The sequence below is a fragment of the Equus przewalskii genome, chromosome 3 (assembly GCF_037783145.1).
Source record: "Equus przewalskii isolate Varuska chromosome 3, EquPr2, whole genome shotgun sequence".
NCBI classification, from domain to species: Eukaryota; Metazoa; Chordata; class Mammalia; order Perissodactyla; family Equidae; genus Equus; species Equus przewalskii.
The window spans coordinates 2,930,703-2,946,384 of record NC_091833.1 but is presented as its reverse complement, the minus strand read 5'-3'; the positions used below and the strand labels follow the sequence as shown (position 1 = coordinate 2,946,384).

The 15,682-nt window shown below is 42.5% G+C and overlaps 1 protein-coding gene and 1 long non-coding RNA gene across 5 annotated transcripts in view; one reads left to right on the top strand and one right to left on the bottom strand.

The window, feature by feature from the left end:
• Nucleotides 1-2,357, top strand: part of LOC139082163 (uncharacterized) — a 42,620-nt gene extending 40,263 nt beyond the window's left edge. Inside the window, exon 5 of the long non-coding RNA XR_011537890.1 lies at nucleotides 440-2,357. This is a non-coding gene — a long non-coding RNA (uncharacterized lncRNA). The remainder of the gene's footprint in view (nucleotides 1-439) is intronic.
• Nucleotides 1-15,682, bottom strand: part of HEATR3 (HEAT repeat containing 3) — a 35,092-nt gene that overhangs the window by 18,985 nt on the left and 425 nt on the right. Inside the window, exons 2-10 of one of the 4 annotated variants that reach the window (XM_070611827.1) lie at nucleotides 15,402-15,574; nucleotides 13,554-13,641; nucleotides 12,027-12,136; nucleotides 9,969-10,078; nucleotides 7,187-7,327; nucleotides 5,424-5,701; nucleotides 817-907; nucleotides 550-707; nucleotides 193-275 (exon numbers count right to left, since the gene is read on the bottom strand). In XM_070611827.1, coding sequence (XP_070467928.1) covers nucleotides 193-275; nucleotides 550-707; nucleotides 817-907; nucleotides 5,424-5,701; nucleotides 7,187-7,327; nucleotides 9,969-10,078; nucleotides 12,027-12,136; nucleotides 13,554-13,641; nucleotides 15,402-15,574 — 1,232 coding nt within the window. Of the gene's footprint in view, nucleotides 1-192; nucleotides 276-549; nucleotides 708-816; nucleotides 908-5,423; nucleotides 5,702-7,186; nucleotides 7,328-9,968; nucleotides 10,079-12,026; nucleotides 12,137-13,553; nucleotides 13,642-15,401; nucleotides 15,575-15,682 lie in introns of those variants that run through there. The other 3 variants (XM_070611829.1, XM_070611828.1, XM_070611830.1) reach the window with 3 other exon arrangements.

The following is a 15,682-nucleotide window of genomic DNA, read 5'->3' as shown; positions in this document are numbered from 1 at the left end:
CAGGTTGGCGGACTGAACCACACTGCCGTGTACATTCTCATGTTTTACTGCATGTGCACACATTTCTCTCAGGAATAGACACAGGATTGGAGCTTCTGAGTCTGGGAGGAAGTCAGCATCTTCTATTTAATGGTCCTCTATTTCATATAATAACATAACGACAAATGGTTTTAAAAATAGAAAAGTTCTTACTTTCTAATCAAAGGTTTCCAAGTGGGGTTCCTAAAACATATGTCAACTGCAACGCTGTTTGGAAAGGCAGTTTTTTCAAAAACCTAGATTTAAAAAAGGCAGTAAAAGCAAAGGTTAAAGAGCAGAGTCATTTACATCCAATCCCTTTATAAGATCCTGACCTAGGACTTCTAAGTGAAATGGTTAGGCTTGACAAAGACACTCTTCAGCCTACTTCCTCTAGAGTGAATTCTGTTTTGTTCCCCAGGTCTTACTGTTCGCTACACCTGGAGTGGGAGCCTCTTTTGTATACAGAATGGAGAGCCTTCTCAAGCCTTTCCCACGCTCCACAGTGAGCCTAGACTGAAAAGAGGTTACCTTCTTTGGGATGAGGTGGCTGGTGAGAGCAGAGTGAACCTCGTGGCAGAGGCAGAGGGGAGACAGCAGCTGCCCGCCACCTTCACTGAAGGAATCCTCCATAAACGCGTCGCTTTCGTCGCTGCTAGACAGCTCTTCCCATTCATCGTCGGAAGCATCTGGGGAGAGTGCAAATCACACACAACTTTCAGAATATTTAAGAAAATCCTCTTGGAAGCGGCCTTCTCAGTCCAGGGGGAGAAGGTCGAAACGTGAACAGTAACCAACCTTCATTGCAGCACATGTTGACAATAAGTTCCAGAGCGGTCTGCTGAGCTGTCAGCAACGCCATGGTCTCTCTCAGCTCCTTGTCAGTGGGCTAAAAGAAAGCAAACAACCAACTCTCAAACATTTGGGAAAATACTTTTGCGTGCATTTCCTTAGCTAAGGCCTACTAGATGATTTCTGCATGTGGAATGCAGCAGGTGGGGGGTGGACAGGAGAAGAGCAGTGGTGAAGTGCTGGAAGCAGGAACAGGCACTCTGATTCCTTGGTGCTGAGGAGCACACGCGCCACTGTTGCCTGGGCCTCCATACATCTGCATGGTCACTCGAAGTGTCGCTTAGTTAGTTGTGGAGGACAGATAAATATTCAGGAATTCTGAACTGAATTCACCCTGAAACTTAACCTAGTGTGTTAAGAAGGAGCTCAGCTCACTAAGGTTACAACGAGAGTTCACTTCAGACAGCAGGCACTTTACACAACAAACCTCTTAGACGCTCAGACGTCTTTCTGGAAAAGAGTGCATTAACGAGAACTACTAACAAGCCCTTAAACGACCAACAGAGCTTGGCTAAGGAGAAGAGCTTGCCTCCTGCTTTCTTTGAAGACCACAATAAAGCATTTCTTTAAGACTGAAGAACGAGGGGGACTTTTTCCTCTGGAAATAAATAACATGAACTTATCAATTACCATTCTTAAAATGGGCTGTGTAAATTTACATGACTTTAATTCTCAAGTCTCCTATGAAAAATGAAGTAGCTACATTTTATCGTTTGAATATTTCCTAACTTCAACAGTTTTCTAATTGTCTTTTTAACAGCCACACAATATTCCACTAAATCGATGCACTATAATTTATTAACATTCCACCAGTGTGGACTATTTCAGATTATGTGGATATCTTATTTCCTCAGAAATACTGGGTCAAAGGTTAAAAATACATCTTTAGCTCCTGTGACATAGTCCCACTTTTTTTCCAGAATGTTCACACTCATTTATAATCCTCCAGCAACTTCTTTGTGCAGCAATTTTAATCCATGTTCAAAAAAAAAAAAAAAGCAGCAAATTGCTAGTTCAATAGATGTAGCTCAGGAATCCCTGTACTTGTGTTCCTCTTACTGCTGGCAAGACTGTATATCAAAATTATTCCTATTTGCCTGTGTGTGATGCTCAACTACATAGACATTGATTAGAGCAGACTCACAGCTAAATAAGACATGCTGCTGCTGGGCGCTCGACCAGTTCAAACGTACAATCTGCCTTAGAGGAACTCTGAATTAAGCTCCACTTCTTTATATAACTCTCCTGCTCAGAACATTTTCCTGCTGCTTATTGTTATCAATCTGACATAAAGAACCAATCTAGATGAAATGTTACGACATCTGAGATTTGCTTCAAAATATTCAGTAGCGAGAGGGGAGAGTGGGTGGGGAAACAGATGAAATAAAACAGACTATGATTTGATAACTGATAACTGTGAAAGCTGGGAGGGGAGTACTCTGCTTTTGCGTATATTAAAACAACAACTTGGGTTGGTTCTTTCTTTACATTATTTGTGACTACACCTTCTTGAGTTAAATGATGCCATTAAGGATTTGGACTCCAAAGGACTCCTGCACAAGCCACGGGGCAGTGTGAAAGCCGGGAGCCGACGGACTGTAAATCTGCATTCCTGGCATGCATCAGCATGATGCCTAGCCCCCAGCTGGCACTTCAACATCGGCCCACTGACCAGCATGTCAATCATCCAGGCTACTCAGTTCCGTTAACAGCCTTTAAAAAGCAAGCTTTTGTTAGGAGAAAACACTGCACTGTATAGCACCAAAATTCTATTTTAAAATAATACTTAGGGAAGTCTCTCTTAAATTGCAGTTAAATTACCAGTACTTTTTAAACAGTGGCACTTAATCTTGGTAGACGAGGATCTCAATCCCCACTTACTCCCTCCAGGAGCCCCTTGGAAGCCAGGCTGGAGTTGGGGAAAATCCTCAGAGTGCCCTGCGCCCACTCCCAGCAGGGCGCCAGTTACTCCAGAGTTCCTGACAGCCCAACTCACTTCCACCTCCTCTCTGACAGGAATCCTGGTGGTGAGACATGGCACGTGTGCCCAGTCATGACGAGGTCAGTGCACTGCCGACAGCTGCACAGGTGCCCCAAGCCCTGATTTGGGATACTTGCCGTTGCACGTGTGGCTAAAGCTGTGTCCATCTCAGACCTACAGCTCACCCTTGCAGTGATGACCAAGGAGACGCTGCTAGGTGCTTTACAGCACCCCTTTGGGAGGACGAGGCGCACAGCTAGGCTCTACCCTCCTGTACTGACTCTAAATTCTACTCAACACTAACGCAGATGCACAGGTGAGACAAGGAGTAAATCTGGGGTTCAGATACGTACCCCCTGCACCGAAAGGGGGTCTGTGATTTTTAAGCCACTTTATGATGTGCACGCAGCTCAAGGGCAGGACAGCCCCTCATTCGGTGCCACCCAGCACACAGCACGAGGCTTTGCACCTGACAGCTACTCATGGGGATTGGGAAAGCAGTGCTAACTACGGCATTTCTTTAAAACACCACTAATGCATGCCTTACAAGTCTGTGAATGAGAGAAAGTAGTGTACTGATACATTTATTTTCAGGTATATTCCATTCAAAGAGTTCTTATTGGGTATAAACTTATCAAAACTCTAAGACACTGACTTAAGACAATTCTCAGCTTCAGTTCATTTTCTATGAGTCAGGACAGGCCATGTCTGAAATTGCAGAAAGTACGAGAGGACGTTAATGGCATTCTTCCAGTTCAGGCTTCATCCTCCTCCTTCAGAATGACTTTAGCAGCTTCCTGGCTGATCTTCCTGCCTCCAGGCCCCCTGAACAGCACTAACCTGCTTTCACCATGCTGTTTCCTACTCTAACTCTAAGACAGCTCGAGTGTTCTGTCCAAAAAGCCTTCCCTGACAGCCTCTTCCTGTGTTTCCCCATCAGGGCTGAGTCAGGAGAACCTCCTCTGTAGGAACCACTCCCTTAGAAACCTGTGCATAGCCCAGCACTGTTCTTAGCACAGGCATTATAATAAATTATAATTATATGTCTGTCCTCTCAAGATGGAAAAGGTCCTGAAGACAGGAAAAACGTCTTAATCATCTTTCCATCATCAGCATCTGGCAGAGGGCCTGGCACAGGGCAGGAGCACAGAAAATGCGCACCTGAATGAACAAAACCCAACTCTTGGTCCCCCCTCCTTGGGGGAGACGTTTTCCCATGGCATGGCTCCCTCTCTGCTGACGGGCTCAGCTGAAGCGTCTCCTGCCTCCAGACTGTGTACCCTTGCCCTGACATCACACCTACTAGCCCAAGTGTGCCACAATCGCCCAGGCTGCCAAAATGACAAACACCATTAATTCTCACCATCACCCAACCGCCTCTGCTCAGCAGCAGTGGGTAAATGAGAGTCTGGTTTGCTCCTTTGGTAAGGCTACACACTAAAATAAAAGAGGTAAGGATGCAAGGGCCAATGCAAGCAAAGTAAAAATTCCTACAGGAAAATGTGAATAAATTGAGGCTTATATCATCTGTAGCCGCAAGAAGAACTCTTCAAAGTATCATCTCTTCTCTAGTTATTCTATAGTTTTAGCCTAATAACAATAAATCTCTCTAACAAATTTATCATACTGAACAAAATAATTCTGCAACTTGTCTGGAAAAATGTAGACATAAAACTGAAAGTGCTTCAATATGATACAACTGCTCGTACCACACCAAAGAACAGATGAAGTGGGGCCCTCCCGGTGGCACAGCGGTTAAGTTCGCATACTCCGTTTCGACGGCCTGGGGTGTGGACCTATACACCACTTGACCAGCCATGCTGTGGCAGGCGTCCCACATATAAAGTAGAGAAAGATGAGCACGGATGTTGGCTCAGGGCCAGTCTTCCTCAGCAAAAAGAGGAGGATTAGTGGCGGATGTTAGCTCAGGGCTAATCTTCCTCAAATAAAAAAAGAACAGGGGCTGGCCCCGTGGCCAAATGGTTAAGTTTGCACGCTCCACTTCGGCGGCCCAGGGTTTTGCCGGTTCGCTGGAGCACGGATATGGCACTGCTCATCAAGCCAAGCTGAGGCGGCATCCCACATGCCACAACTAGAAGGACCTACAACTAAAAATAAACAACTATGTACCAGGGGGCTTTGGGGAGAAAAAGGAAAAATAAAATCTTAAAAAAAAAAACAAAACAGAAACCATATGTGCATTTAAAAAACCTAAAACCAACAAATAAACTATTTTTAAATTCTAAAAAAACCCTTCCTTTAGCATGGAAACAATCTGGGAGACAGTGTGCCACTGAGGTGGGTCAGGAAGACGACCGTGGGCTTCTGAAGGGTTGGTCTCTCCCAACTCTGAAACCTGCACACAAAAGTTCATTGTACACAGGAGATTTCCTTCCCCTTTGGGAGTAGATTTCTAATGTTGTAGTGAGAGTTAATGGGAAAACATGACTGATTTTTATTGAAATTCACTTTCTAATTAATTTTGCTGTAACATTTTTCTACAAAGCTTAGGACACGTCTTGAAAGAAAACAGCTGTATTAATCTATGTTTGAAAGCATCAATCTGACTTACTGGAAGTAAATCTGAAATGAAAGTTTTCCTTCTGACTTTTCTTCTTGGAGGAGTTTCTTCCATTTCATCATCTTCAACCACAACACCACCATTAGCATTTTCTAATATTTCCTCGGTCTCTGCAGCAGTTTTTAACTTCTGAGTCTCAGCCTCCTTCATTTGAATAACTATTTTGCCAGCATCCATTTCCAAAACCTCAGATAAGATCTTTAGAATGGCATTTATGATTTCTGCCTGACTCTTGGATGGAATAATGTCTTTTAGATTCCACATTGTGCCTGGAAAAAATGAACATAAGGACAAAGGAATTGCCTGTGAAATCTTTTATTGAATACAGTTTCCATAAGATTGGTTCTTTAAGCTCAGGTATAATTTCAAAAAAATCTTAACCCTACTGCCTTTGTTCAGTTTTTATTAAATGTGAAAAAGCCTTAGACAGAAGCAGCTCACTTTATTACAATCTTTCACAATCATCTCCCTGCCTTGGCCTCTCTCTGATCCATCACATAGCAGCAGACCAAGAGAATACTGATCAAGTTTCTTCTGAAACAACAAATTAAGTTGCCTCACTTTCTTTCATCTTAACCTGAGTTGCTCTCCTAAGTAGCTTCTTATATTCCAAGAGTGGAATGGAATGTACTAAAATTCCAAGGTCTCACAAACAAACCAGAGAGCAGGTTCTTGGTTTTTCGCTTATCAAAATAGAACAGGACTTACCATTAAGTAGTTAGACTAATTAAAAAAAAAGCAACTGTGAAAATAAAAATACTTCCTGGTATATACCCAAAAGAACTGAAAGGAGGAACTCAAACATATATTTTTACATTCACATTCACAGCAGCATTATTCAAAAGCCAAAAGGTGTAAGCAACCCAAGTGGCCATTCATGGATGAACAGATCAACAAAATGTGGTATACATATATGTAGTGTGAAATATTACTCAGCTTTAAAAAGGAGAGAAATTCTGACACATGCTACAACATGGATGAACTTTGAGGACATTATGCTAAGTGAAATAAGCCAGTTACAAAAAGAAAAACAGCGTATGATTCCACTTATATGAGGCACCTAGAGTAGTCATATTCATAGAGACAGAAAGTAGCATGGTGGTTGCTGAGGACTGGGGAGAGGAGGAAATGGAGCGTAATTTAATGTGTATCGAGTTTCAGTTTTGCAAAACGAAAAGAGCTGTGGAGACTGGTGAATGTGAATGTACTTAACGTCACTGAACTGTACCCTTAAAAATGGTTAAGATGGTAAATTTTGTTACGCGTATTTTGCCACTTTGGAAAAAACCACCTCTGCAAGGCTAAGGGGCAAGAGGAAAATATATACAGAAACTGTATAAACTACCTGTTACTCAACAGATCATCAGATTATTTCTCATTTCTGGATTTAGAAATTCCAAGGAGAAAAGAGTTGGGGGTAAAGAACTTATAGAAAAGTGAGTGGTCATGTCCTGGGTGCCCACAGTTAAGTTCTGAACTCACTGGCTCATAAATAAGAGGGGATCCTGACAGCAGCATTTCTTTTTCAGACAACAGTAGTTCTTTAGATTGAAAACAAATCTATTCTAGAAGGCTTTGCAACTAGGCACAACTGCTTGAATTAAGCATCTCTATTTAAATATTAAAATTTTTCAGAGTAGACATAAGTGTGGAAGGCCCTGATGCGAAATGAAGGAATGATTCAATTTTGGCCTCCATCTCTACCCATTACGAGTTACTAAACAAGCATACTATTGCATACGGCTAAATTGTACCTGATAGCAGTGTCTTTAATAGAAGGTATTCCATGGAGCTGACAGGAGAAAGCATCGCTGACTCCAGCACATGCAATGCTGGGGCACTGAAAGATCTCAGTAGCTCTGGGTTATCTTCGGTCACTGTCTGTAAACAATAAGCTAAAAGACAAAAATTAAATATTCAGAAACAAATGACTCCTGCTGGTATAATTTACACCAGAATAACTTATCCAAAAACATTTGCATCTGTAAACTTCTTCAGATACACGTCGCTTTTTGGATATATATGCTTTACCTCAAGGATGGGACACACAAATGAGGCTTCTCAAATTATCAGTGCTTCGAGATCATTTTGCTTTTCTTCTTCTTAATTTCTAATTCTTTACAGAACTACACTTTTATTAAAAACAATTTAAAAGGCCTTTAAATGTTGTGACAATGTGAAATTACTATAAACATTTATAGGGGCCAGCCTGTGGCCTAGTGGGTAAGTTCGGTGCATTCTGCTTCAGCGACCTGGGTTCAGAGGTTCGGGTCCTGGGTGTGGACCTGCACTGCTTGTTGGCTGTGCTGTGGTGGCATCCCACATATAAAATGGAGGAAGACTGGCACAGATGTTGGCTCAGGGCTAATCTTCCTCAAGCAAAAAAAAGAGGAAGACTGGCAACAGATGTTAGCTCAGGGAGAATCTTCCTCAGAAAAAAAAACCCCCCAAAACCAAAAAACAAAACATACTATAAAGGTTCATCCTGAGTTTCTGTACTCATGGTGGACCAGCAGCAAACAGCCTGTGGACTAAACATCAGGCCACAGACAACACTCTTAGAGTAGTCCTGCCGTCACTAACAACAAGCCCTAGGTTTGGGGACACTCCGGCTTCTTTCAAATTCAGCATGACCTTAAAAGTTAAGAGTTATTTCTGGTGAAGCAATTTCTTTAAGAAAAAAAGTATTAGGGGCTGGCCCCGTGGCTGAGTGGTTAAGTTCGTGCGCTCCGCTGCAGGCGGCCCAGTGTTTCGTCGGTTTGAATCCTGGGCGCGGACATGGCACTGCTCGTCAGACCACGCTGAGGCAGCGTCCCACATGCCACAACTAGAGGAACCCACAACAAAGAATACACAGCTATGTACTGGGGGGCTTTGGGGAGAAAAAGGAAAAAATAAAAAAAAATCTTAAAAAAAAAAAAAAAGTATTAGAGTAAGACAATGGATTACAACTTGCATATTAGAAATAATTAACTGAAAGTATAAAAACAACTGGGATTGCATAAAAGGTTGACAGAAAAGATCTTCGAAGCACAAAAGAGGAAGCAAGCCCAAATTTGTTTTCTTTGAGATACTGTCTTCTATACAAATCCACTTCTTTCTAGGTCTATAAATTTCAAAGTAGATCATGGCCATCCAAATTAGTCAAAATACATGCTATTGCTATGATCTAGTTTGGTTCCCAAAATACATTTGTATACAAATCCACATATATGCATATATGTACATAGACATATATGCAAATGTAACATTTTCCATTAAGAGACTAATTAAATTCACTTCAGCAAAAAGCCAAGATAAGTTCACTTTACTATTTGCAAGCCCTGCTGAATTTTCAAAACAAAAGTAATTTCACATTTGTTTAAAAAATCATGAATCTAGTTAAATGCAGAGGGAAAACACTACTATACAATGCAAAATTACTTTGCCCTGATCCATTTTTTAAAAGTTCATTAGAGGAAAAAAACTAAAAAAATAGCAATCTAAAAGACCAAAGTTAGTAAAATAGGAGAGAAGCTCTTCTTTTAAATGCTATGAACTAACTTTCCTGAAATTCTCTTATTGTTATAAAAACTGTTCTCTGAGATTAAAAGTCATCTATCAATTTTTAGTTCAACTGTTTTTAAATTCACTTTTACTCACAAATCTCCCTTCTGCCAGAGACTCCATTTTAAGAAACTGATTTTTAAATTTTTCCCAGTAGTGTTTATTTCACCATTTCCTTTTTCTTTTCTGTTCTCCTAAGCTTCTCCATTAGAGCCAAGAGAAACACCAGTAAGGGAATACACTTCAGTAAGGGAAACACACTTTGTCCTCGCCAGGAGAAACGCATAGGAAATAAAAGGAGAGGTGGGTGCCCACCATTATCATGGGTACAAGAGAAGCACTTTTCATCAATTATTTCTCCACTCTCCCCCAGAGTTCTGTTGAGCCACCCACTCTCCAGTTTCTGTCTCTTCCTCCTGCTGAGTGAGGGCCCCCAATGGCTCTCTAACCCCATGTGGAGAAGCCAAGGGAGCCAACACAGCTGAAGCTGCCAGACTGTGCTTTCCTTGTCCCAAAGAAGGAAAGCAGGTCCCAGCGATATTTCAATCCCTTATTTTCCTCTCTCAAAAAACCACAGGTTATCAGTTTTCTGCTGGAAGTATGAGATAGTGGTACAAGACATTTGAATAAGTCTAGATTCCAATTAACTTTGGCTAAAAGGCCTGGTAGTTGTGGGTTACTATTTCTCAGTAAATGAAAGATGAAAGCTTCAAGAATTAATAAAGTCTTCTAAGAATGGGAATACACTAGAAACTATATATACTCACATAATTACCTTCTTCCCTTTCAGAGGGAAGAGCAGGAAAATTCTATGAGTAAGTAAAGTTTTAAATACAGATTTTAAAAGATTCAGAACAAACAGAACTCAGCTATGCATTTACATACAATGAGAAAAAAATTGCTCCTGAAGAATAAACATGCTATGTCTGAATAACAATTTTTGAATAAGGCCACCCACACTTAATAAATTATCACCTTTTCTTCACTTACCTACTGAAATAGCCAGGTCAACATTGGTGGAAAACCTACTTAAACACTTTAACACAATCTCCAAACACCCTTCTTTGGTGAATATAGACACTGCTCTACTACTGCATTCACTAAATTGAAGGGGGGAAAAAAAAGTTTTACTATTCACATTTTAACATCAAGAAATCAACCACAGAAATTCACAAAAAGATAAATCAGGCTTTATAAAAGAACACAAGAATTGGAGTCAAACACTCGCCATTTTTACAGATGAAGAAACCAATGCCCCCTCATATTCACTGTACATGAGCACTACTGGCTATCTGTATTTTTATTTCTATCACAGTAGGATCTTTTAACCAATTTCTTTACCCACATGCCAGTTTCCTTACAGAAGGTTAGAGCTGGAAGAGATCTGAGCAATCATTTACTTGAACTCCTCGTTTTATAGATGAGGAAACCCAGGGCCCAAAAGGCAAAGTGATCTGACCAAAGATCACATATTTTTGTCAGTAGTGGTTCCTTGGGCCCAGCCGACTGTTCTTTCCACTAGACCACAGTAATAAGTTCAAGTGAGGGTCAAAGGTCTCCATATTTATCACACAAAAGGCACACATTTAAAAGAAAGTAAGATTAAATTTTATTCATTCCTTCTAGACCACTATTATAATTTCAACAACGTACAGTCTTCAACAGAGAAATTACTTAAAAAATATTTTTGAAATTACACTACCTTTTAATAAAAGAACCAATATTAATGTTATCAATGTCATTAATAAACATACATACTAAATACAGGGTAAACTGAGCTAATTACAATAATTTTATCAATATTTCCAGAGAAAAGTATTCCTCCGTACATACCACATATACATGACACACTAATAGCTATCAGAGCGGACTAAATTATTAAATTCAATCCTGTTATCTAAAGATAAACTATTTTCTTTCCATCCATCCATCCATCCATCCATCCACTTACTGCAATACTGCTATGAGCTACCCTTAAGAAGCCATCAGTAAAGTCAGGTATAATCAGGAAGATAAAGCACCTATGAGTTAAGATCACATATATACATGTGTAAATATAATTTAAAAGATAAACTATGAAACAAAAATGTTAAGAGCTGTGATAACCGGAAATGATACAGATAGGACTCACAGGCATTCAGGAAAGAGATCATTGTGGAGATCACTTTTTCAGGTTCTTTTCAAAGAAATGTTTAAAAAACTTCCAAGTTCAACAATTTATATCAGTTAAGTTCTCTAATGCACAGAAAAACAGCACCCACCTGCTTGCTCAAAGTCCATTTCCTCAATCTGATCTCGCCAATTTTTCTGGCGGAATGTATCCACCAGTATAAAATGAAATCCTAAGCAAGTTCAGATTGCTATGCAGGCAGCTTTTCAGGATCCTTAATGTTGTATTCTAAGAAATATCTGTGCTTTTAGGTCAGAAGTTATAATTGCTGCAGATTGAAAATAAGGAACCATGACAGAATCTTGCTAGAAGTGTGGGACATAAAATGGGGTAGAAAAAAATAATCCAGGTAGTGTTTCTAGCCCTTCTCATTCCTAACAGCAAGTCCACTCCAGCCCACTACTGCTACCATCATGGAATGCAGCATGGCCTACACCCTCCCAGGGAGCTCTTTTCAGGCACTGACCTCCCTGTCAAACGGCAATTGCCAAGGTCGAGGAACAAACCACTGGCCAGTCTGTGGTCCTCTCTCATTCCAGATGCCAGGCCAAGCAGCTAGTGCACCGCGGCCTGACTAGCTTTAAGACAACTGCTGCTTCAGGTATGTGAGCGGAGCAGGAGAAACCGGGTGCAGTAGATGCTAACGACCATGCTTCCTCTTATTTTTGTCAGCAGCAATGACTGGAGAGAAGAGTTGTAAAGCAAAAAAACAGATGTAGTGATGCTCTGAGGAAAGGGCTTGGGAAGGAAGGCTGACCTCAGGGCCCCTGAGACCGCCTCCTACCAAGCGTCAGCATCATGGATTTAAAGGCCTGCGAAGGAGAACTCTGCAGCTGCGGGGCACCGTAACAGGAGGCTGCACTTGGAAAGCATCTTACCAGATATTCCACAGCACATTCATGGCCTCATTGGCTATGTTCTCAATAGAATTTCTGCTCCGATCTTTTTTTTCCGGAGACATCTCATTTGAATCCAGTCCAGCACTACACTGTAACCAAATATCATGATTAGCACCCTGGTTCAAAAGAATAATTAAACAAAGAAGACTAATGATAGTGAAGAATCACAAAAACTGAACATCAGAAATTAGAGTGGTTAACGAACCAATCAAATCCTCATAAGCAGTACAGTTTCCACAACCCTGCCCTTTTCTGGTCAAGAAATACAGACAAGAGAGGTTCACAAGTCATTGTACAAACTAGACATAAAGGATTTCACATTTTAAATGCAAGCGTAAAATCAATACAAAGCATTTCATCTAACGTGATAAGGATAGTGTATAAGGCAAAGAAAGGTAATGCATAGTAAGACCTAACATCTATGTATCACCTGTGTGCAAGGCACTTTTCTAAGCACTTAATATATATCAAGTCATTTAATCCTCACCCCAAACCTACGAAGGAGATGAACTATTGCCCCCAGTCTCTCTACAAATAGGAAACCGAACAGAGACGTGCAGCTTAATGTACGGCAAAGCTGTGGTTCAGAGCCAGGCACGCCGGCTCCAAAGTCGGGGCTCCGAGCCACTCTGCAGTCCTGCCCCTCCAGCATAATCCAAACACCTGCCAAAGCAGGGCTGCTCAATCTCGGCATGACTGGCATTTTGGACCAGATGGTTCTGCGTTGTGGGGGGCTGTCATGTGCACTGTGGGATCTTTATCAGCATCCTCGGCCTCTACCCACTACGTGCCAGTAGCAACCCCCACCCCCAAGCAGTGACAATCAAAAATGGCTCCGGACATTGCCAAATGTCCTCTGAGGGGCAAATCATCCCAAGTAGAACCACTGCTCCAAAGGGAACAAGAGTGACACCTCTCATCAAAACTGGATATTCTTTATACAGCCTTAAGTGAAAGTCACCCATCAATACAGAATAGTGGACTAGAGGCACTCCAGAGAGCCAGCTCCTTAATCCCAGAACTACGTCGTGCAATAGGCTGGCATGATTTTAAATTTGAGGACTTAACATCATCTTCACACCAAATTCCTAGTGTCTGTCTCAGCTTCCTCATCTCTGAAAGAGGAATAATATACCTGCTAAATAAGACTGCTGTGAAGATTAAATAAGACACAAAACAAAAAACAGCACCTGGCACATAAATAAGCAATCAATAAATACTAATTTTTATTGTATGAAGTTTAGAGTCTAAAGGAGTCAGTCTATAGTTTCAGGAAGGCCTTTTCCAACTAGCATATAAATAAAAGTAGTGGGGATGAAATAACATGAGACTGTATCAATGATGAGATCAGTGTTCCCAGGAAAAGAAATAAAATTCCCATAGGATGTCTTGAGGGAAGACAAAGCAACTAACACCAAAGTACTAAAACAAAACAAAAAAACCTAAGTTTGTATACTAAAAGCTACATTTAAAAATTGCCAGGAAGATGCTTTAAAACCTGCATACCTCTTTTAGCAGTGCCACCAGAGGAGTCATGATATCCTTAGTCACCATGTCGTCACAAACTTCAAAGCCTCCACAAGCACTGAGATTTCTACACAAGAAGTTTAAATGTTTTACTTTCAGATCACGTCATAAAATACTAAGCTCTCAAATTTATTTCATACTTAAGGTTTCCCAGATGAAACTGCTTATGATTTCTGTAAGATGCTGCAGAACCAATGCACAGATTTTCATCTCTTCTAATCCTTGTTGTACATGATGTCAACAAATGACTCTGTCATGTGAGAGCTTAGTTCTGAGGTCTGAGACAGTACACAGGTGTGTGGTTATAGGGAAGGAAGAGGGGAAAAGACCTCTCCTATTTAATGTTAATAAATCACAGCCTGATCTTATATGAACAGACCTTTTCTTGGAATCAAGACTTCAAGGGCAGCAGGGGTGAGGCTACTGAGAATGACACCTCCAAAGCAACCCTGACTAAATTTAATCTTAATTGGGAAGACACTGCTTGCCTTCTGAGTGCACAGCACTGTGCTAAGCACTTAGGATATAAAGACAAGTCACAGGATGCCTCACAGTCTTCCAGGAGCTCCCAGCGTGTGTACGTTTCGGCGGGAAGGGCAGGGCTTTCTACATGCTGTTTCCTCCACCAAGTGGTCAATCCCCACTCATCCCTCACATCTCATCTCAAACATCACTCCCTTAGGGTTTTCTTCCCTGAACCCCCAGTTATGCCCTCTCACAGCATCCTTTGTAATTGTCACTGGTTGTAATTATACACTTGTGTGATTGTTTGGTTAATGCCTGTCTCTCTCGATAGTGTAAGATCCGTTAAGGACAGAAATTATGTCTGTCTTGCTATCACATGCCCACAACCTAGATGACTGCCTGGCACACAGCTGGCACTTAATGTATATTTGCTAAATGAATGAATGAAACATAATAAATATAGACAGAGCTATAAGAACTACAAACATTAACTTCTCCTCTTGCTCGCTCTACAGTCTATTCTCTGGACAGGCACCAGAGTGGCCTTTTCCAAATGTAAATGAGACGTTACTCCTGATTACAACAGATCCTTTCTCCCTACACCATGGAATCCTTGTCCATCCCTCCAGCCTCATCTCCTATAATACCCTACCCCATACTCCTCAGCCGCACTAACCTTGCTGTTCTTTAACCACGCCAAGCCCTTTGCTGGCGCACTTCTTTGCTGTTCCTTCTGTTTTGAATGATTTTTCCCCCTGTTTTTCCAAGTCTGGCTCTCTCATCCATCAGCTCTCAGTTCGCAAACGTCATCTAAAGATCACCCAATTGCAAAACTTCCCATCCCCAACTCATCATCCTCTTGGTTTTCTCCACAGCACTTCTCACTATCTAATATTACGTTTTACCTGTTTGCTAGTGTCCTGTCTCCTCATCAACATGGGTTCTGTGAAGCCCGGGAACTTGGCTGCCTTGCTCACTGTCCTGCCTGCTCAAAATCCTCTGCACCTCGAGCACCTGGCACTCACACTGAAAGAGCTCCTTGAACCTCAGGACTCTACGGAGGCTTCCTGGAGAGGGCGCAATGTGCGCTCGGCCTAGAGGGAGCTTGACAGGTGGCTGCTGCAGGCGAGCAGCCAGGAGGACCTATGGAATGTGTGCGGTCTGGGGGTCACGGCAGCCTCTCGAGTGGGAAGCCTGAGTTCAAATCTCCCTCCTGCAAACGGCAGACCCTGGGCAGTTCTTGGCCCTCTCGAACTGCCGAAGACAAGAGACCTGAGCATGAAACGGGATACACCGAAGGCGCTGGCTGGACGCCGCGCCGCCCGGATCCGAGGCACCGCCCCGGAACCCCTCCCGGCTCACCTCAGCGCGCCGGCCGCCGTCTCTCTCACGGCCAGGCTGGGGTCGAGCAGCAGCGGCCCGAGGCGGCGCACAGCATCCCGGCGCAACAGGCCCGGGAGCGCCGGCCGCTGCTGCACCAGCCGGGCCAGCCCCGCGCAGGCGCACTCGCGGACCTCGGCGCTAGGATGCTGGAGCTGCGGGAGGGGACAAGCGTCAGAGCGAGAGCAGAGCGCAGGCGCGGGCCGGGGCGGCAGCGGCGCGCGGCGCTGTCCCGGGACTCCGGGGGAGGCCCGCCCCACCCC